Source organism: Salvia hispanica, chromosome 4 (assembly GCF_023119035.1).
Source record: "Salvia hispanica cultivar TCC Black 2014 chromosome 4, UniMelb_Shisp_WGS_1.0, whole genome shotgun sequence".
NCBI lineage: Eukaryota > Viridiplantae > Streptophyta > Magnoliopsida > Lamiales > Lamiaceae > Salvia > Salvia hispanica.
Genome location: NC_062968.1, coordinates 22,665,175 through 22,686,824, shown reverse-complemented (window position 1 = coordinate 22,686,824; position 21,650 = coordinate 22,665,175). Strand labels below are relative to the sequence as shown.

Here is a 21,650-nt window from a genome sequence, read left to right as displayed (position 1 = left end):
TATTTAATTATGATTTCACAATTACTATATATAGCAAGTGAATTAACTCATTCCACTGATATTTTATCATAAAATAATTCTCCTAGTAGAAATATAACTCATATTTTAGTTTGCATTTCTTAAAACCGGATCAAATCAAAGTGAGACATTTAATCCTGGTATAAAATAGTGGAATCCATATACCATTAACTGTTCCATCCACATTCTTAACAAAAGTAAGACGTGCATTAGCGAACAAACGGAATATATCCACATCAAATTTATTTTAATCAGTTACAAACCTATATTTCCAGGTAACCACCGATATAAAATACAAAAAGTCCAAGCCTTATTCCAGAATATTTTCTTCCAATCTAAAACTACAACAACGGGTGATGATGATAATGAATTCAACTACTTCTCCAAAAGGCAATAACTATCTTTTTCTGAGAGCAGAAGCTGCCACTTGGTTTGACTGCTTTAGATTTCCGCATTCAAATGATTTAGAGAATACAGATTTTTGCAACACTCAGATTGGAGAAGATGGATTTCGATACAGATGGATTGTTTTCATCTCTCTGCTGTTTCAAAAAGCCTTTCTCTACCTGAAGAAGCCCGTGGCGGCGATCGGTGCCGCAGTCGAGCTATTCCTCAACTATCCGGCGTTCAACGGTGGCTGCCGCCGCTTCTTCTTCAACATTTTCACAGCTTCAATTGAATTACGAAGTTTGGTTAAATTCTGATCGGTCTCGAAAATTTTGAAAACGGAGAATTGCGGGCCATTATTTGCACCACAAATTTATTTTTCTTACTATTAATTAAAATTAAATTTTTATCATATTTTTCTTATAATTAAATACCAAATAATTACAAATTCACTTGTTTTTATTTTTAGTATAATTTAGAAATTTTATTTTGTAAATCTTAAAAATTAAATAAATACTACTACTACTACATAAGATTTAGAAACAATATCTTCTCGAGTATCACCAAGTTACTCGATTCATATTTGATGTTTCAAGTTAAATAAGTTATTTTTTCTTTGGAGAAAAATCAATCCTTTTAATCTCTATTTTTCTCTTATTCACTAAATTAACTAACTAATTAAGGAGTTCCTTTTTTAAATTACGCTACAAAAAGAAACGTCCTATTTAAATTGAGGCGAATTGGGTTTTTAAATTTTTACGTAATTAACTATAATTTGATCAAACTTCGTAGACTTCACATCAATGGTTGGTAATATTGACAAAAGATGGGATTTGAAGAGACATTATTATGGAAACAAAGCTTTGCAAATCATCGCAATAATGGCTTCCAAATTGTCGTATAAAATTGAATCATTTACTCAAAATATTGTCACGCACCATTGGCAGGTTGCTTTTTACGTAGTTAATCTCTTTAATTTTCTCCTATATAAAATGAAACACACTAAATTTTGTTATTTGATTTGGTGCAGATGGAATTTATTGGTTTGTTCAATTTTTGGAATGGTGAGAAGATGACATTTAAGATTTACTATTACGTAGCAATTTATGAAATAAACTTATTATTATTTTCAAAAAGGTAGGGACGTTTATTAATATGATCTTAAATAGGGGTGGGTAGGTACGGTATACCTTACCGAAACCACCATACCGTATACCTTACCATAAATATGGTATGCGAAAAAGTCATACCTTTACCTTACCAAAGTTTTCGGTATACCGAACTTCGGTATACTTTATTTTCGGTATGACGAATTTCCATACCGATACCGTACCTCATTTTCGGTATATCATACCGAAGTTCGGTATACCTTACTTTTGCGGTATACCTGACTTTCAACATCAATTAAAATAGAAAATTAGAGTTTTTAGAATATTATTTATATTTTATAATTTTAAAAATAAATTAAATATAATTTATTCATAATTATATTTATATTTCACAATAGATTTTATAATTTAAAAATATATAAAATATATTTTATATATAATTGTGTTTATATTTTTGTGGTATATACCTTAGTTTATGGTATATACCTTAATTTACGGTATATACCGAATTTCGGTATACAGCGGCATACCGCGGTATTTAAAAATTCATACCGTTACCTTACCGGAATCTTTCGGTATGGTATCATACCGTACCGAAAGTCACGTTATACTAAAAATTCGGTATTTTCGGTATTTTTTCGGTACGATAAGGCCGGTATTTCGGTGTTTCGGTATTTTTCCCCAGCCCTAATCTTAAACAACTGTCAACACTAGATGTTGATAATAATTAACTAAATTTGTTTGTTGATTTTTAAAGTTGTGATTTAGACAATAATTTGATTAAATTTTAGTATAATTTTTCTGATGATCTAATAAATTATGCATATCAGAAACAAGTGTTAACTTGGACAAAAGATGCTTTTAGGTTACATTAATGTAGTTAGGCCTGGGGAAACGGTTCTCGGTTCTTGGTTAACCAAGAACCGAACCTTATTTTTTCGGTTCTCGGTTTAGGTTACATTAATGTAGTTAGGCCTGGGGAAACGGTTCTCGGTTCTTGGTTAACCGAGAACCGAACCTTATTTTTTCGGTTCTCGATTAACCGAGAACCGAAAAAATAAGGTTAAGGTTCTGTTCCGGTTATTAAGTTTAAGCTAATCTCCGTTCCAGTTATAACCGAGAACCGAAAGGTTAGAACCGAATAACCGTTATTTTCTAAATATTTAATTTTTATATATTTATTTTAGTTTTATTATTATTGTTTTAGAAAAGTAAAAATTAGTGTGATGAATGATGTTGGTTTATATTGGTTTTGGACCTAGTTTTGTAAACTTTGTTGGAATTTGTTTTTTATAACGGAATGGAATCATGGTTTTTGTCCTTTTGATTTCACGACTTATTACTTAATGTAATGTATTGCACTTGAATTCGGTTCCTACGTTGGAACCGAAGACCGAACCGATCGGTTCTTTGAGGAACCGAACCGACAAAGGGTTTGGTTTCGATTCTGAATTTCGGAAAAAATGGGAGTCTGTTAACCGACTAATCGGTTCGGTTCCGACCGAACCGACCGAATTCCCACCCCTAAATGTAGTATAAGAAATTAAGGATACTAAATAAATAGAAAGAGAATCTTCAAATTAATTACTCAATATAGTCTTTTAGTTGATCAAAGTAAGAACTAAGAAGGAGTAACAATTCATGTCTATGATAAAATGCTAGTAGTACTACATAAATCACTTATAATGTGTATGCATCATTCATGTAGTGGCATTAAGAGAATTTCACTTTTATTATATTTAGTTTAATAGCTGTTTGGACTTAACATATTCTCTCAATTAATTTTTTCAAACAAAAAAAATCTTCAAACATTTTCATGGATGAATTTTGAAGATTTTCAAGAAGTGAGGTCAACATATGCTCTCATGTTCCGAGACAAAAATCGAATCGTGATAGCATTCAGAGGCACGGAGCCATTCGCCACCGATGCATGGCGCACCGACATCGACGTCTCCTGGTATGAGTTCCCAGGCGCCGGCAAGATCCACGGCGGCTTCATGAAGGCCCTCGGCCTCCAGAAACCCGCAGGCTGGCCCAAACAGGCCCCAAAATCATTCGCCTACTACGCCCTTCGTGAGAGGCTCAAAACCCTAATCCACGAAAACAATGATGCGAAATTCATATTGACCGGCCATAGCCTCGGTGGGGCGCTAGCAATTTTGGCGACCGCCGTTTTGGCCGAGGAATTTTTGCTGAGGAGGATGGAAGGAGTGTACACATTTGGGCAGCCAAGGGTGGGGAATGAGCAATTTGGGGAGTACATGAAGCAAAAAATGAAGGTGTATGGTATAAAGTATTTTAGGTATGTGTATAGCAATGATATGGTGCCTAGGTTGCCTTATGATTCAAGCATTTTGGGCCTTGCTTCTACTTCAATTGCTACTACAGGGGCCAGGTCAGCGTTCTTGTTCATTTATTTCATAAAGTAACAAAAAGGTTGGGCTAGGGTTGGCTGGGCCCGAGCCCATGGTTGAAGTGGTTCAGGTTGGACTGGGCTTTGTATATAAATCTGGGCCCAACTCAAACTCTTTTGTTATGTCGGTGGGGTCCGGATGGGCTGCACAGGAAATTATGCATTTTATGAAATTTTTATGTGTTTTTTAATATTTTATTAAGCTCTATAAAGTCAATTAAAGGGTTAATCTGTTTATAGATTATTTTTTCTATTGTGTTTAATATATTATTGGATGATTTTTAGCATTATATGAATACTAGTAATATTTATTAAAAAATATATACATATTATATTTGTCTTATTGTAATTATATTTGAGGGACTTAAAGTGGGAGTTCGGAGTAGTTTTTATGGTAGTGGACCTTATTTGGGCCGATCCTGCCGAGCTTCGCATGATTTGGGTTTCTAACGGGCCTGGACCGATCATGTGCTAAAAATGACTCAATTGGAGCCCGTGTCAACCAATGAGTCCAACGAAGTCTTTTTTTTTGGTCGAAAAAGAATAGTCTATGCGGCTAGCCAATTAGTTGCATTTTGGTATTCCAATCTTGTGACATAACATAGGTTTTTGTGTTTGTAACGAGCAGGTTCTTGAGGAGGAGCTCGACGAGGACTACTTCTCGTTGCTCTACGTTCTACCCAAGGTTTTGAGCGCGTTTTATGAGCTTATTCGAGGTTTTATATTACCTTGGACAAGAGGGGAGGAGTACAAAGAAGGATGGTTTATGAAGTTGTTTAGGGTAACAGCCTTGATTACCCCAGGGTTAACCAATCATTTTCCACTAGATTATGATAATGCCATTAGATTACAAAAAAATTAGCCTCACCTATATTGAAACAAGGCTGATTGAAATTGTGACTATGAACCTGAAATAGAATGTACATGCATGGAAATAAATTAATAAAATTGTGCGCTAGTGTAATTTAAGTGCCAAAATCTTACTATAACTGTCACACACTATGCAATAATTGAGTTTCAACCCCTAAAAAATCACAAATGATAGGTGAAAATTTTCTTCAAACAACAATAACTCCACATAAAATAAAAAATAGTTTCAAGTAATTATAACCAAAGGTTTTTATGCATATAGATCAACTAATCAATCAATCCACAAATTAATATGAATGGATCACCTTTTGACAATGAAACATTTCAATTTCAGAATAATAATACTTACAATCATACAACCTTACAAGATTTAACTTCTGCAACCTCCAAAGATATTCCCAAGCGTTTCGAAAGCTGGATCAGAGCATCGTTTCGTCTGCAACAAGATCGAAACAAACATTTCGAGCACAATCGTACTTGCTGTTCCGATATCAATATAATCCGAGCCAAACTAAAAAGTACCTGTGCATCACTAGAAAGCATGACAGGTGAAGCATCCACTCAACGAACTAATTGGTCGAGACCTTCGGAAGGATAATGCTCTCTCCGAGGGTCTTGCCATCTGGTTGGTCGTCGTCTGGCTGACCATCACCGAACCTCTCATCTCCTGGGCCTTCTTTTGCGCGGATTTCAGCTTGTTCATAATTTTGTCCATGGATGATGACCTCTTCTTTTCCAATTTCATCTAATCAATACAAAACCGATCAGCTCACTCATATATTTGCAATCTGTAACAATCTATCATGCATATCGTTGAATGTGAACTTCGAACACGCACACCACCACCATTATAACCATAATGTAATACACTCTCTTTATCCCAAGTTAATCGAGAAAGTCTTTTTGGTACGAGATTTAAGAAAGTAGTGTTTAATGAGTTAAGTGGAAAAAGAATAAAGTAAGAGAGATTAAAACGGTTAGGTTTTTCTAAAATAAGAAATGACTTATTTAACTTGGATCGTCTCAAAAAGGAATACGAATCGATTAAATCTTGGGACGAACGGAGTATAAAAAAAACATTATTATAAACAAAGCATTATAGTATGCAACTATGCATAATTAGAATAGTTCCTCATTCCTACGGGACGAATGGAAACGAGCAAAAACAGGCATCGGGCAAGAGAAACTGGAAAGTTAAAGTACGTACCTCGAGTTTTCTTATTGCAGCTTCGGCTTTTGCTTTCTGCAGATTCTCCCATGCTGTGATTTTAGCTTCCTCCCTCTGAATCCTGAAACATGGTAGCAATTTAGGTGAATTGGCTTAGCATAATCATGATCAATGTACAAAGGAACTGGTTGAATAAAATTACTTTGAAATGCTCTTTGACGTCTCGGACGAAACCTCCCAGCTATCCGAATGATCGTTTGCAGCCTTTCTTTTCCAGTCGTCACCATTTCGACTGCTCCGTCCTGGATTCTTACCCCTACTCTTTTTGGACCACCTTGTCATAGTGACACGTTCGTCAACTAGCACGTCCCTCATCTCCGGTCTGGCGGGTCGTATGCTCTGCGCTTCTACAACGGGTAGAATAGACGGAGTAGCTAGAGAGAACGAAGAGTCTCTTCTCGGTGAGGAGTGGTTGCTGCTCTCCGGACTCATTTGAGTCGCCATATCCCTCCTCGAAACAGCACGCGATACGTTGTTGGCAGAGTCCTCCATCGCATCGTATTTAGCATCTGCATCAACACAGAAATGTCAATAGAAGAAACACACGAGACGAAACGGAGAAAAACAACGAAGGTAACGCCATACATACCCTGGGATCCTGGCAACGACGACTGGCTGATCATCTCCGAACATCCATGAATACTAATCGACCGAGCCATGCACGGCTCGTTGCCATGGTGAAAGTTCCCCGTGCCCTCCCCGCCTCCGTAGCGAATAGACAAGCCATCCACCGCCATCACTCCAGCAGAAAAGGGAGAATTCGCCGTGAGTTTCTCAGCGCGGCTGGCTTCGAACATGGGAGTTACAGGCGAGAACATTTGATAATAAGCAGCCCCGGGATGGCCGAGGGGGCCACTCTTCGACTTAGGCCGTCTCTGCGCCTGCTGCTGCGAGGCTCTCATAGCACCATCCCCCGACACGGGGCTAACAATCCACCTCTCCGCATCCTCCCACTTCGAAGGCAGAGTCCTCCCATTATGGTAAGGCAGCAATGCGGTGCTCACATTCCTCCTGCTTGCACTAGTGTGAGGTGGAACGCGCTCGGAGCTCCACCCTTTCTGGACACCAACGCTCGTGTGTCGATAGTTGGGCGTTCCAGGGCTAGGAAACGTCCCAGTCTTCCGCGCAGCAGCAGACGGTTTCTTCATCACTGCGAGTCTCGGTGAGGTGGAAGTCACGGCATTGTTGAGATCGAGAGAAGCCGGCCTTCTACGGTCTGCCTTTTTCAACAGAACCTCGGATCTCAACCTTCGGTCTTGACATTCTAATCAACAGAAAAACCAATTCAACAAACAAACGCAACTAAGCCCTAAGATTCAACAGAACTTGAACTTCAAATCTCAAACTTCGTTTTTGAAATTCTAATCAGTAGAAAAACCAATTCAATAAACAAACACTACTAAGTCCTAAGAGTCAACATAACTTCAGATCTCAACTTTCAATCTTGACATTCTAATCAACATACAAACACAACTAAGCCCAACAGAACTTCAAATTTCAACCTTCATTCCCAACATTCTAATCAACAAAAAAACACCAATCCAATAAACAAACACAACTAATCCAAGCCCTAACATTTTTCAAGCAGCTGCTAAACATGAGAAAGCAAGTGATTATTCACCTTTTAGAGCCTGAGAGAAGGAATTTCTTGCGGAATCTAGGGCTACATTTTCATCCTCAGTGGTCTCAGCCTCACTACTATCCACTTTTTGAACTAACAATTGAATCAAAACAGTCAGCATTTTCAATTCCCATTCAAAACACAAAAACTCCACTCAACACAAAAGCATAAATGTACCTTTTGGTTTCTCCTTTCTGCTGAGGCTAACACTATTCCTATGAACCGCTATCGATTTGTTCGGATCTGGATCTGGACCACTCAATGCCATCTGTTTCAAAATCAAAGATTTCAACTTTCCCTCTCCTCCAACCAAGACAACAACTTTTTGCAACATAAAACCACCACCCACATTTCAAACGACACATAATCAAAACAATCTTCGAAACCCATACTTGAAAATTCAATCTTTATCACAATCACACATTTTCACACCGACCCACAAAGCTAAATCAGCAATTAAGCAACATGCATTTCAGAAAAATGAAGCAGCATTACTTGAGATGAAACAGATTCTTGATCAGGAACATCTGAGGTGAAAGAGCAGCGCTCGACGCTGGCAGAGGCAGAGGAGAAGAGGCTGAAATTGGTATCGCCAGTGAAGATGACTGAATCCGGGCTTAAATCACGGGCCCTTAAGCCCGCCCGCAAATCTTGAAAACCCAGCTCCGGCATTCTTAGTGGGGAAGGAAGAAGAATGGTGGAAAAGAAAGGGGAAGAAAAGACAGTAATAGACTACATGAAAAATGTGAATATGATTTATGTTGTTATTCATTAGCAAGATTCACAAAAATGGTGCATTTACCATGTGAGGGGGCAGGGGGTGGGGTGGGTGGGGTGGGGGTGGGGGAAGACTTTGTGGCATTGTGGCCATTGATTTTCGTAGAAAACGGTGATTTATAATGGGAGTTTGAGGGGATCAAGGGAGTGTGTCTTAATCATGGTGTTCTTGCTAAATCAAAAATTGATGAGTGGTTTCTCTGCTTTCTATGTTGTTTGGTGAAAATGGGGTTTCTCACTTTCTTTGTCATAGCAAATTTGACTCCATTTTGGAGGGTAAATTTCGGCACCCATTGATTGCGGTTATTTCGTTTATTAACTTTGATTTGACCTTCTTTTTTTTTTGTTTTTTTTGGCAAATTATCAAAAAAAATCATGAAAATTTACCAAATTATAGTATGTATGAAAAATCATAGTGAAATTTGTACAAGTACTATATTTATTTAGGGTGAAATTGTAACTGATATGACATCGAGATATCATATACTGTGATACATCTAATACATCTATTCATATAGAAACGGCGCCTAATATGACTATGATACATCTAATACATCTATTTATATATAAAACGGCCTCTATTTATTGATATGGAATAATTGAAAATTATTTATATGTAATACTATTAATTAAGTGTATATTGATTTTTTTGTGCTATATTTAACTTAAAACATTCAATGTAAGTTGATTGGTATCCATTTATTATAGACATACTCCGTTTCTAGTTAATTGAAAATTTGAACAGATCAAAAATATGTAATCCTTCTGTCGTATATGTGACGTAGTTAATTCAAACAGATCGGAAAATATGTAATCCTTCCGTCGTATATATGATGGTGTATTTTTTGGATGTAACGAAATTTTAAAAGCTAATGATTTGTGTTTCTAAATAGAAAGAAAATGTGGTTGGATGTATTAATTGAGGAGAGAAGTGGTTGAGTGATTTAAATTGAGAAAAAAAAATGATTTGATGTATTATACGAAAAGAGAAAAGGTGCTTAAGTTACTCTATTAATTTCAAAAATAATAATACTCCATATCATTTTAAATTAGATGAAATAAGCAATATATTTTGACTAAGTGGGGGGATGCCACTTAAGTTTTCAAAATAAGTTCATTATGCTGTGTTTTCAAAATAAGGTCATTTTCAAGGTATTAGTTATACGATAAAGTAAACAACAATTGTGAAACAATATTGTGTTTCAATTAATTAAAGTCAACCAATTCAGTTGAGCTAATTTTTAGGTGTCCATTTTTTCAAAATTAAGTTGTTGAAAGACCTCATCAGCATTCCATGTTGATAATTTCCTTTTCTTATTTTAATTATCCGATCCTAAAAATATCACATTTCTAATTTTTAAAAAAATCATCATTGATAAGTAGGTGTAATACAATTGTTTATCTTTTTTATTATATTTTAATCATTTTCTCTCTCCTTATTAATAGAGTAGTACTCCTTATTTTTTCTCTTTAAGGAGTAGTAGTATTTAACTATATTTTCATTTTCTATTTAATATACTACTAATAAATAAAACTCTTAAAAGTTTGTGTCACTAACAATTTTAATGGAGTAATTTTTGGTATGAAGAGAGAATTATTTGTAGGTCCTTTAAAATAAATTTTGCCCGATATATTTCAGATCATATAACAGTGGTAAGACGATAAATAGTCAATAGTTCTTTATAGGACTGCCAATATTAAATGTATAGAAATAAATACGTATAGACTATAGAAATTGTATAGAAATCTGGAGTATTAATTATGTATAGGCAAAGAATTTAAGTGGTGAAACCACGTGTCCAATAATTGTCACGATTTTTGCTGCCTAAAGAATAAGCACCAATCAAGTCCAACAAGCATGCACTGTCATGCTTTAATATGGCAATGCGATAGCTTATTCTATTTTATTGTCACACTTCCAAAATTTTCCTATTAAAAGAGGTTACTCATTTCTTAATAAACATGATAGGAAAAAATAGATTATTTATATATTTTTAATAGGGTGTACAAAATGCTTCAAATTACACGAGACCAACAAACCAATGAGGTTTGAAACTATATGCCAGATTACATAATCTACAAGATATATAAGGAAACTATTAAAATAAAATAAAAAAGCTTAATAAACAGATCAATGTTATTTTTCTTTTGTTACTTTGTTGGTGAAATACTTAAGAAATTGTGAATTGTTAACGGCGGTTTGAAGTTGTAGCCTTCAATAACTCACAATTTTCCACTAGATCTTGATGTGAAATAGTCCAATAGTAGAAACACCAATCACACTTTAGCATGTAACATTAATATTCTTTTCATTTAAATTCGTAGCTAGTTGTTAATTCATGTTGTCGTCGGCAGCCTTATATATAGGGGAGTCTTTGTAACATCAGATTTGTTCCGCGTAAAAGTTAAAGAGTATAGAAGATCTCTTTTGCAGTCTATTAAGGTTGGCTAGACTAATTATAGACTATTAGTTTTAAAATTTGCATTATAATCAAGCCCTTTTGCGTTTAAATTTTGTGTTTAGTTTGTGATACATATAGAAATGAATGTTGTTCTTATATTGTAAAGCATTGAATGGGAAGTGGGGGAGGAATTAATGAGAAGAGGAAGAGGGCTCCCCTCCCATATTCATTACACAGCAGGCTGCCCCTCTCTTATCTCTATCAAACCAGCTGATCAAAACAATGGCTAACCATTTAATTAACATTTCGACATTCACTACCAAATAACGTGTGTATTCGCCTATATACAATCCATCACTATACATTGTTATATTTTTCAAAAAAATATCATGCCCCAGCTTTTTATTTTAATTATTAGATTTTTTTTGTTTATTTATGGCTTTTGGGCCGTGATATTTGAAGAATTAATAGTATTATCAATTATTATATGACCAAAATTTTCAATATAGTTTTATATTAATGAAAATACAAGTATCATTCATTCATTCTTGTATTTTTGGCATAAAGCTACCAAAAATATAACCATACCAATTCTACCAGTAAACCCCTAGTTAATCATCTCACAATGACACCAAAAAATAATAATTTGAATTGAGAATGGATCACAAAAAATGTTTTGGGCCCTTACAAGACAAGGACACTAAATTATAGCAGGCCTACTTGCCAGGCCCAAGATCTATGTTAGAAAACAATGCATACTTCCACCGTTCACAAATTGTCATGTTTTTTTTACATTTCGGGTCAGGTCATGCGCAACTAGTTATGCACTTTCTTAATTTTAGCAAATTTTTATTTCTAATCAAGTGGACACTTACTTGGTTAATAATATCATAATCATATTTACTGTTTATGTATATATCTCTCATAATAACATCATTTTATACTAAAACATGTGTTATCTCCCAATATAACTATTGGCAATGGATAGATAAAAAGAAATGAAATGGCTTAAATGAGTAGCATTTGACATTATAAACACATGCAGACACATGTAGAATGGACTTAGGGACTGTATCCTCCCTAGCAAGCATAATTTTGCTTAAAAATGTTTTTTAATTAAATTTTAGAAATTAGAAAGTACATCTCTTAGTAAAAAAAATTATTATGCAAATACCCCTATATTCTTAATCAAATTTACACATATTATTATGCAAAAGCTCCTATGTTCTTGATTGTATTAATACATGTTATGAATTGGATCACTTCCCTTTGCGATCTTATTATGTGTTTGTTCCCTGAGCCGCATGGTAGTTGGTGGCCTTACTTTTTATCTCATCGCTTCTTATTTCTTTTTTACGTGGCATTTACGGTCAATTTCCGTATTTAATTTGTTCATTCTCAATTTCTAAGTATGATTATAGGTAGGTGTGATTACGTGACAAGTGTTGCATACAAACAAAAGTAGTACTCTCTAAGTCTATCATTATTTGTCATTACTTTTTTTCTATCATTCTAGCCGTCGGTACTTATCATACTTAGTTGTTAGTACGAATTTTGATAATGAACTTCACATTTCGTTAACTTTATCTCACTTTTTTGTTATTAGAAAACTAATATATACAAATATACTCATGCTTTGTTACTATGAGTTTCTCAATTTGTCCCATAAAAATATATGCACTTTCTATTTGTATGTCCATAAAATACATTACATTTATAAAAAGTTGTACAGTACTCAACTTTTTACCCATATCTATCAATTTATTTACAACTTATACTACTATGACTCACCATTACAATTCACTAATTAAACACTAATAATAATATGAGTCCCACTACTTATCAACACTACTTTGACTATCATTCTCTCCATCTCTCCTACTTTATCAATTATATATTAATTTTCTGATTATATAAAAATATAACTCACGTTCTATTTACTTTTTTTTTTAAATCTATTTTTCCTTTAGTTTTTAGAACCCAAATTGGATTAAGTTGTGACATTTTATGACGAACAAAGCAGTAGTGAATACTGTTGGTGCCTTGAATCTCTACTGGTGGTCAGAACCTATAAAAAGAAAGTATACTATGGCAGTAATTAATTTCGAAACCTCTGTTATAAAAAAAAAATCAAAGTAGCATCTTGTTTAATTTCGAAACTACTAAGTAAATACAGAGAGGGAGACAAAAATAATCCAACTAGGCATGGCGTGGGACTATGACTTCTCCACCTACTAAAATAATCAGTAAAAAAAAATACGCATACGCCTATATATATATATATATAGAATGAGGAGAGTATTACAGTAATAAGAAAAACAAAAATCAATTTTTGGATCTACGCTTCTTCTCATCGAGCTCATTTCAACGGCCTCCCCGCCACCGCCACCTCCACCGCCATGAGAATACGCAAGCACGCGAAGATTTCTCCATTGCTCTACGCGCCGTCGCCTCTCAAGCTCCAAACTCACGTCTGCCAGCTCAATCAGTCGCCGTGGGACGCCATGACCTTCTCCCCACCGCCGTCTCCTCCGCCGCCGCTTCAGGTCAGTCAAATTCATCTCTCATCCATCTCGCAACCTCAGATCTGCCGCCGCACGCCTCCTATTCCTGCGCATTTCCCCCCCTATTTCGCCTCTCTTTGCTAGGGTTTTCTCCCCGCCCGCTCCTAGGGTTCTGCACACGGCGTTAATTCTCCGATTCCTCGCCGCTATTTCTCATTAGAATTCGAATTCCTTCTAGGTTTTGCTCTTTTTCTGATTCATTTCCCCCACCGCTGCTTCGATTTCTCGAAATCGGATTATTTCCCCGCAGGTGAACGGCAGCGACGCTCGCGCTGGAAATGGAAGCTCCGACCCTCGCGTTTCCGTTTCTGAGAGGTAAACCGATCGAATTCGATTACTTTTCCGCATTATTCCAGTTGATAATTTCACTATTTCTGCGACAATTTTCCCTTTCATAAATCGGCATATTATCCCTCATTTCTCGCATATTATACGTTAGCATAAGATAGGTTTAATTTATATGATAGGCGATCGGAATATCCGGACGCGGCTGCGCTAGAGAGCGGCGCGGCCGTTATTTACTGCTGCAAGACCGACGGGAAGAGCTGGCAGTGCCGGAGGGAGGCGGCGGAGGGCAATTCGAAATGCGAGCACCACTTATCCTTAGTTAAGAGCTACAGCAGCACCGCCGCTAAGAAATCCGCCAAGCCGCCGGAGGCTCCTCGCCGGACTCGGCCGAAGAAGGCTCCGGCGGCGGCGGCGTCCAATCCCTACGAATTCTACTACTACACCGGCTTCGGGCCGCGGTGGGGCAAGGTGAGAGGCGAAACCGATAGCAAGCACGAGGGTTTCGTTTACGAAGACGACGACAGCGAGGAAGACGAAGATGATGATAGGGTTGATGGGAAGAAGAAGAGGATGAGAAAGCCGATCAAAGCTAGGTCGCTGAAATCGCTCTTTTGAAGAATAATTATGTAGAAATGTCACGTTTTATTTTATTTTTCTGAATTAAATGAAATTTGTAGGGTGCAAAATATGGTTTGACGGTTTTGGGGTTCTACTTTGGGTGAGGTTAAGATCCTCGGCCGTAACCACGCACGCACATTTTAATGTATTTTGGTCGGGAGAAATCACGAGGGTAGAATGGTCTTTTCGTGTTTGTATTAAAACATTGGTTTTTTTTTTTTGCGTCTTGCACAGAATCCGTGACCTCTTTATCGCTTTTGATTTTTTTGTTACGTGTTGTTTTTCAAACAAAGTTGCTGAACCGTCGATCATATTCCCGATTAGTAATTTAGTTTATTTGATCTTACAAATGATGAATGTAAATATGTGGAGTAATTAATGTTGAACATGGGATGAATCTCATAATTTGAGATAAAATTTTTGCAAAGGTTATGCATTGGTTTGTGATTAAACTAATTGCAATGGTACGCGTACATAAAAAAAATGCATATGTTGAGCTAATAAATAAGTAGTCCTTTTGACAAAGTGCCTAATTTTATATTCTCTCTCTGTCCTACCAAAAATATGCAATTTGGATCAGACACGAGCTTTAATACACAATTAATAAAATAAGAGAGATAAAAAAGAAAAGATAATTAAAGTATTATTACGTATCCTTGAATTTCAACAAATAATAAAGTTGTACTATTAAAATACAATTTCTTTTATTCAATAAATCGGCACTATACAAGGACACTTTATACTTTAATTTCCTTCTCCATAATGTATGTTCCCAAAATAATTATAAATGGAATAAAAGATTCACTTTTTGCATGCAAATAAAATTCATTTTGGAGTCACTTTGCATTCGATATGGGCCATATGGCAGCCAAAGATTTGTGCATAAAGGTGAGTATCAGTTAAACGATGACATATTACACATGGGCAACCTAACAAATCAAATTATACAGATATTTTTTACCTTATTTCTAAAGTTGTAGATATACGATTGTAAAATTATTGCAAGCACGTGTTTGAATTCAATTAATTCAGTTGTAAGAAATGTTCCAAGGGTCTCCAGTTTCATCGTTAATACGATCTCTCTAATTTGCGTAGTACTGGTAATTACATAAAACACAAGAGAGGGAACTGCATTCGAGCTCATTCGTGGTCTGCGGTTGCTTATGCTCATTTAGTAGTACTAACAATTTGTGGCTGTGTTCGATTGTTTGCTTGGAAACATCACTATACATTCTTAAGTAAGGTTTGAGATTTGGCATGTTTAGAATTAGGTTCAGATAATTGCCTAATTTTACTAGTAGCTTATTGCATCAATGACGAAGCTCTGTCTCCCTCGACTCTCTCTTCTTAAACCATGTGTCTTAACTTTTGACGTTTAAGAGTGTGCTGTTTATTAGTATTTGCATACTCGTGTACTACTCCGACTATGTATTAAACCCTAAGAAGTTGATTGCATGATTAAGTACACTAAACTTTTCAGCGTACTTGTTTTCAAAAGATATTCAAGCATATGATTGTTTTGCGTACTTTCAGTTACTTTTTTCGTGGAGTAGTGATGCACCAAATTTGAGCTTGCATGCCTGTAGTAACCAAAATATTCTATTGCGTACCATCATAAATATATTCACAAATACTACTACTACTACTATTTTTAGCATTTCAGGATACCCACAATTTAAAATATTGTTTACTTTTATTTCATATATGGGTAATTGAACCTTAGAATCCATTAAAAAAAGATTAAAAACAGCAGTTGAAAATGATACTATTATTATTATGGATTAATAAGCGTTACTATCTCGCAAAATCATCCGCGAAGAACCTTTCCGCCCACTCTCCTCCGATCAAATCCCCAATCTCCGCCGCTTTCCTCCTCATCTCCGAAGCTCCCATCACCGCCTCAATCGCTCTCTACTCACTCCCGGTGTCCTGTAACCCTAACGCCACCGACATCATCTGCGATTGGCTGATTGTGCATCTCCCGGGTGCGAATCCAGCCAATTGAGGCATTTTTCCGGTGAGATTCCGTGATCTCTGCCCGCGTGTTTCGCAATCGCGGCTGACGGATAGCCTGAGGAAGGAGGGGGCCGATGCAATAGATTGGGCGTTTCGTGTAATTGGAGAGAATCTCAAACCCGATCGAGCTCAGAAGGAAACGGATTGGGGGAGGTGCTGCCACATGGAAATGTATGCGGCCGTGCCATACGCGGAAGGGGGGTTCGAGGGAGGTCGACGATGAGGTGGTTAGGCAGGGAGTCGGTGTTCTCTGTTTCCGGTGGGAGGGAGTTGAAGGGGATCCGGGGACACGGAAATTGCGTTGCGGTGGCGGACGTTGAGCGGGGTGGTGGCGATGGTGATCGTGAAGGCGAATTTGATTGGCTAGGGCTAAGAAGGGGATGAGATGGCCTTGCGCCAGGAACGGAAGCTGCCCTTCCGCAACTTCCATTGGTTCGTTTAGTGTATGCGATGTGTGCGTGCTTGTGCGGTTCGAGGCTAATATATCGAACCTTTGAGCATCATTTCATGCGGAATTTACATAGCAAGCGCAACTGAGCTGGTAAAACGCTTCATCTTGTCATACAAATGAATGAGTAATTATTATTGATTTTTAAAGATATCTATAAGAAACTTGTAATTTCAAGGCTTCGACCATAGTATTTATCATCATGCATATTGATTAAGATTGATATACATTGATTTTGTTGACATCAAAGTTGATTTATTTGATTGCTGGTGCAATATTGATCGTTAGAGTTAAGTCATATGTTTTTCAATTACGTAAATATGAAGTTACAAGTTAAATTTACAATATATCCAAATTGAGCAAAACGTCAGGAAAGTCACATGCAATTTCAAAAGCATATGTCATTTTTCATATTTACAAAATACTACTACTAAAGTTATATATTTATTTGATTATTGTGCAAAAATAATTTAATATGCATGTGACTTGTGAGCATGTCTACTAGTATATGTTTACGTTCAACTTCTTTATTACCAAAAGGTGGTTTTAATTCATTTTATTGGAAAAATTATATTTGCAGTTGGTAGTCACTGATCAAAATGAAAAACTTATAGAATGCTTTAATTTTATCAAATATATATATGGTGTAGTTTTATTGACGTCGCTATTTATATTTATATATTACTACTATTATTTAGTCAATTAAATTTACGGTTTTTGTATTTAACATTAAGCTTTAAAAACATGCTCGTGCCCTTTTTTACCATGAAAACGGAGTACATATTTAAAACCAAAAAAATGCAAACTAGGCACTATATATAATTGTTAGGTTTGTATCTATATTTAAATTATGTTTTTCTTAGATATTTATATTTTTACTTATTCATATATCAATGTAATTAGTAGAATATTAGTATAAAGTTAAAAAAAAGATGCTAGTGAAGTTAAGTGAAAAGATAATAATTTGTGGGTGTTAAATGAGAGGGAAAAAAATGTTGCGAAACTTATAAGATACATGTAAAAAAAAGTATAGAACCAAAGAAATGACATACGTAATGAAGGTATAAGAAGGAGCTGAAAAAATGAATGTTAAGCACTTTCTGTGGGGCCGAGATAGGTAAAGTGTTTAGGAATCCATTCTCTTACAAACCAAACGCGCCCTTCCTTGAACCACAGTTAATCCAACGCGCGCACTATTCTTCTTCTTCTCTCATTTCACTCCATCACTGTTGTGGATTCAAAATATCTGAGGTCAATACTCTTACCATTATTGATCAATTGATAACAAGCATACGCAATTTCGTATTTGATTCAGTAAATGGTTGTATTTTTCATTATTGAACCCACAAATTGAATAGGATGCGAAAATTAGGGATTCGAAACAGTTCAATTTCTCCTTTGTCATCGCTGATTTCTCTTTGCTCTTCGACGCTTCACTCATAGATTATGGATTTTATTTTGTCTTTTGACCTGATTGCAGCGACATCTTTGTGCGTGTGTGTGTGTTTAGGTTTAAGGACAAATTTGTCTATTATACTGACTTTTCGTTTCCATTTTCTTGCTTTTGCAGGGCTTCTGTTTCATTATACATCCATGAATCCATTGACATTGGTGAAGCGTATTCAGAATATAAACAAAAAGGAGGCAGCCCTAGGAATATCAGAAGATGCTTCGTGGCATGCTAAGTATAGAGACTCTGCTTATGTTTATGTTGGTGGCATCCCTTTTGACTTGACTGAAGGTGATCTCCTTGCCGTCTTTGCGCAGTAAGTGTGTTTCTTTTTCTTCCCGTGTGTGTACGTGTACGTTGTTTTGTTTTGTATGTTACTGTTTTGATGGGATCTGATTTGTTTGCTCAATTCATATGTAGGTATGGAGAGATTGTGGATGTTAATCTAATCCGAGACAAAGGTACTGGAAAGTCGAAAGGTTTTGCTTTTGTTGCGTATGAGGATCAAAGGAGCACAAATCTTGCTGTTGGTCAGTCAAATGTCAATATACGTCGTAGTTCTGTCTTATTTTTGTGAAGATGTAATCGTGGAATCATATAAGTATTTATTTTGGGTGAATGTGCAGACAATTTAAATGGAGCTCAAATTTTGGGCCGGACTATTAGGGTTGATCACGTGACCAAATACAAAAAGATGGAGGAAGAGGATGAGGAGACTAGGCAGCAGAAGAGGGAGGAACGAGGTGTCTGTCGAGCTTTTCAGAAAGGAGAATGCAACCGCGGAGATAGCTGCAAATTTTCTCATGATGAACAAGTATGCATATGAGAGGACTTCTTTTACTCGCTCTTCATTATGTGTTCTGCTAACTTTTAGGGGATAAATTTGTTTGTTTAATGTTTTAAATTGTTCTCTAAGAAACAAAACATGATAGTTAATAAATTGATTTTGAGTTTATGGTTAAAATGTTCATAGCTGTTGGTATGATTGTTTGGGTACATGACGTTTGTATTATTCTGAGCTAAATGCCATCAGGATTACATATTTTGTTGATAAAAATGGAGTTTAGAGGATGAAACTGAACAGGACTAGGGATATATTACCATGGAGTATTCAGAATGTTGTTGAGTTGCTAAAGGTGTTTTACATTTTATGTTTTTCAATAAAAAACTTGCATAGTGTCAGCAAATTATTGTAAGAGATGAGCATTCAATCATACGTAGGGGATTAGTGCTTTGAAATCCTTACCTACCTATTGGTTGCTTCAATGAGTAACCCGAGGCGTTTCAAAACTGAACTTAGCTTCTACCTAGTAGTTAAAAGATGGAAACACGGCCGAAAGATGACAATATGGTCAAGGCTGATATCGAAATTGGTGGAGGTGAAGTGGGCTGTAGCACTCCACTTCCAGCCTCCTGGGTTTTGAGAGTTATGGTTGCTTTTGAAATTAAATTGCTGAAATAAAGTAGTACTTAAATGAGCAAGAGTTGGGAAATAGTATCTGATTATTTTCTTGTCCTCAAAACTTTATTCAAAATAGAGAATTTTATTGTGTGCTCAACAGCTCAAGAAGAATATAGTGCAGCAAACTGTTGTTCAACCAGATGGCAATTATGCTTCCATGGCATTTGGAAAATTATCTAAAAAGCTATTAGAAGATTAGCTCAATCTCTGTTTTTCTCTTATCATTTTGTTTAATTTTTTAATATTCTGCTAATCATGTCATGTCACACTGACCACTTGTCAGAAAACTATTTAACCAATTAGTATCCAGCCTTCCAGCTCTAAGGTTGATCATGTCCCGGAAACATGGACCAAATATATAAACAGAGTAATGCGAGTAGCAAATTCTACGAACCATTTCATGTACAACTACATGTTTTCAATAATAAGCTCATTTGTTTGTTCTCCAAATCTTCAAGATCCAAAAAGCTTCACCAGACTAGATATTTCTCTCTTAATCACTTGTAGATCCCTTCATATGATTTGAATTTCTACTTTATATCCATCCGAACATGTTCTTATGTCAGTATGATTTATTTTTCTACTTTGAGAAGCAGGGAAGTGCTTCATGTTAAACTTTTTGGTTATATGGCCTAGTACAATTAAATCTCAACAGACTGATTGTCTTGGCTGTAGGTATTGTTTTGTTTCTTAAAGTATTTGGTCACGGCAGTGGTTGCTTAAGCACTTAAGCTCCTTATTTCCTTTTCATTCTCATTTATTTGTTTCAACGTGTGATTGGCCATGGTGATTGCTATGTCACTTTTCTTGCAAGACCCCCTTGCACTGCCATCAAGCACTAATTCCCCAACCCTCTCATAAAGCTTCATTTTTTCTTTGGACCAGAGAGCTGCTAATACAGGATGGGGTGCAGAAGAAGATAAACCTTCAAGGTGGGTGCAGGACAAGTTTAAAAATCCAGAAATGGATAGAAGGTCTGGACGACCTAGCCATAGAGGTAATGACGACTATCAACGTCCACGGGGGAATGGCAATAATGAAAGAGCTGAGTTGAATGCAAAAGATGATGAGAGAAGAGGGGTTAAAACACAGTTGGAGCATAAGGATGCACGCGATGGCTCAAGTACTGATAAAAGGTCGAGATCCAGCTTCAATGAGCCAAACTCCAACGTAGAACGTGATTGGAGAAATGAGAATAGATCAAGAAAATATGAGTCTGAATCCCATCACCGTGAAGACACATATACTAGAGAAAAGGAAGCTAGGTCAGGTCGTGATAGAGATATATCTAGTAGTCGAGAAAAGGAAGGGAGGTCAGGCCGTGATAGAGATACGTATAGTAGAGAAAAGGAAGGGAGGTCAGGCCGAGACAGGGAAAAGGATGGTAGGTCAGGCCGAGATAGAGATACTCATTCAGACCATCATAGGAGAGAAAAAGATGAAAGAGGTAGATGACATTGTTGACGAATATCCATGGTTACTTTTTTTATTGATGTCATGTACGAGTGGAGGAGTCGACAATAGCGCCTTTCCCCCTGAGAAGTATGTACCTGAAAGTAAAAACGCAGACTGTTACGGTTTGCAGGCAGACCAATATTTACCTTTTATTCTGGTGTAGTTTGCAGACAAGCATTGTGTTGCCTTTACTCTATTAGGGAGGGATATGTTTGAGAAAATATGCAGATTTCTACTTTCGAGTTCTGCTGCATGTATTGATGATTGCAAGAACATAATTTTGAGGTTTGTATTCCTAATGGAGCAGAAACACTAACCTTCACAGTTGAATGTTGATGCTTTTGCAGTGTAATTGTTTTATTCAGCGCTTTTGAAATTGAAGCCACGTTTCTATGGGGTTTAATATTCTTGTGGGTTGTTATGTCACTTGTTATATTTAACCAAAACTATGCATGAATAATTTTTGGTAGAAAATTTATGTTTTGTTTGTGAAGAATTATGCACGATATATATATATATATATA

General features: G+C 36.2%; 3 protein-coding genes and 1 pseudogene across 3 annotated transcripts; 3 read left to right on the top strand and 1 right to left on the bottom strand.

Annotated features, from left to right (window-relative positions):
- The first annotated feature begins 383 nt into the window (after positions 1–383).
- On the top strand, positions 384–4,789 carry LOC125220674 (annotated as a pseudogene).
- A 219-nt stretch (positions 4,790–5,008) lies between these two features.
- Positions 5,009–8,474, bottom strand: LOC125218421. The gene is made up of 8 exons (XM_048120082.1): positions 8,142–8,474; positions 7,824–7,914; positions 7,647–7,739; positions 6,615–7,289; positions 6,168–6,534; positions 6,005–6,086; positions 5,320–5,542; positions 5,009–5,233 (listed from the first exon to the last, which is right to left on the bottom strand). Exons 1-7 carry the CDS (start codon positions 8,316–8,318, stop codon positions 5,330–5,332), a joined length of 1,698 nt encoding a protein of 565 aa, XP_047976039.1. The 5' UTR covers positions 8,319–8,474; the 3' UTR covers positions 5,009–5,233; positions 5,320–5,329.
- A 4,670-nt stretch (positions 8,475–13,144) lies between these two features.
- On the top strand, positions 13,145–14,530 carry LOC125223365. The gene is made up of 3 exons (XM_048126487.1): positions 13,145–13,371; positions 13,640–13,704; positions 13,857–14,530. The coding sequence occupies exons 1-3, from the start codon at positions 13,225–13,227 to the stop codon at positions 14,290–14,292; spliced, it is 648 nt and encodes a 215-aa protein (XP_047982444.1). The 5' UTR covers positions 13,145–13,224; the 3' UTR covers positions 14,293–14,530.
- Positions 14,531–17,877: 3,347 nt separating this feature from the next.
- Positions 17,878–21,486, top strand: LOC125224255 (zinc finger CCCH domain-containing protein 25-like). Its single transcript, XM_048127627.1, has 5 exons — positions 17,878–18,010; positions 18,330–18,525; positions 18,630–18,739; positions 18,836–19,023; positions 20,557–21,486. The coding sequence occupies exons 2-5, from the start codon at positions 18,353–18,355 to the stop codon at positions 21,124–21,126; spliced, it is 1,041 nt and encodes a 346-aa protein (XP_047983584.1). The 5' UTR covers positions 17,878–18,010; positions 18,330–18,352; the 3' UTR covers positions 21,127–21,486.
- Positions 21,487–21,650: the final 164 nt, after the last annotated feature.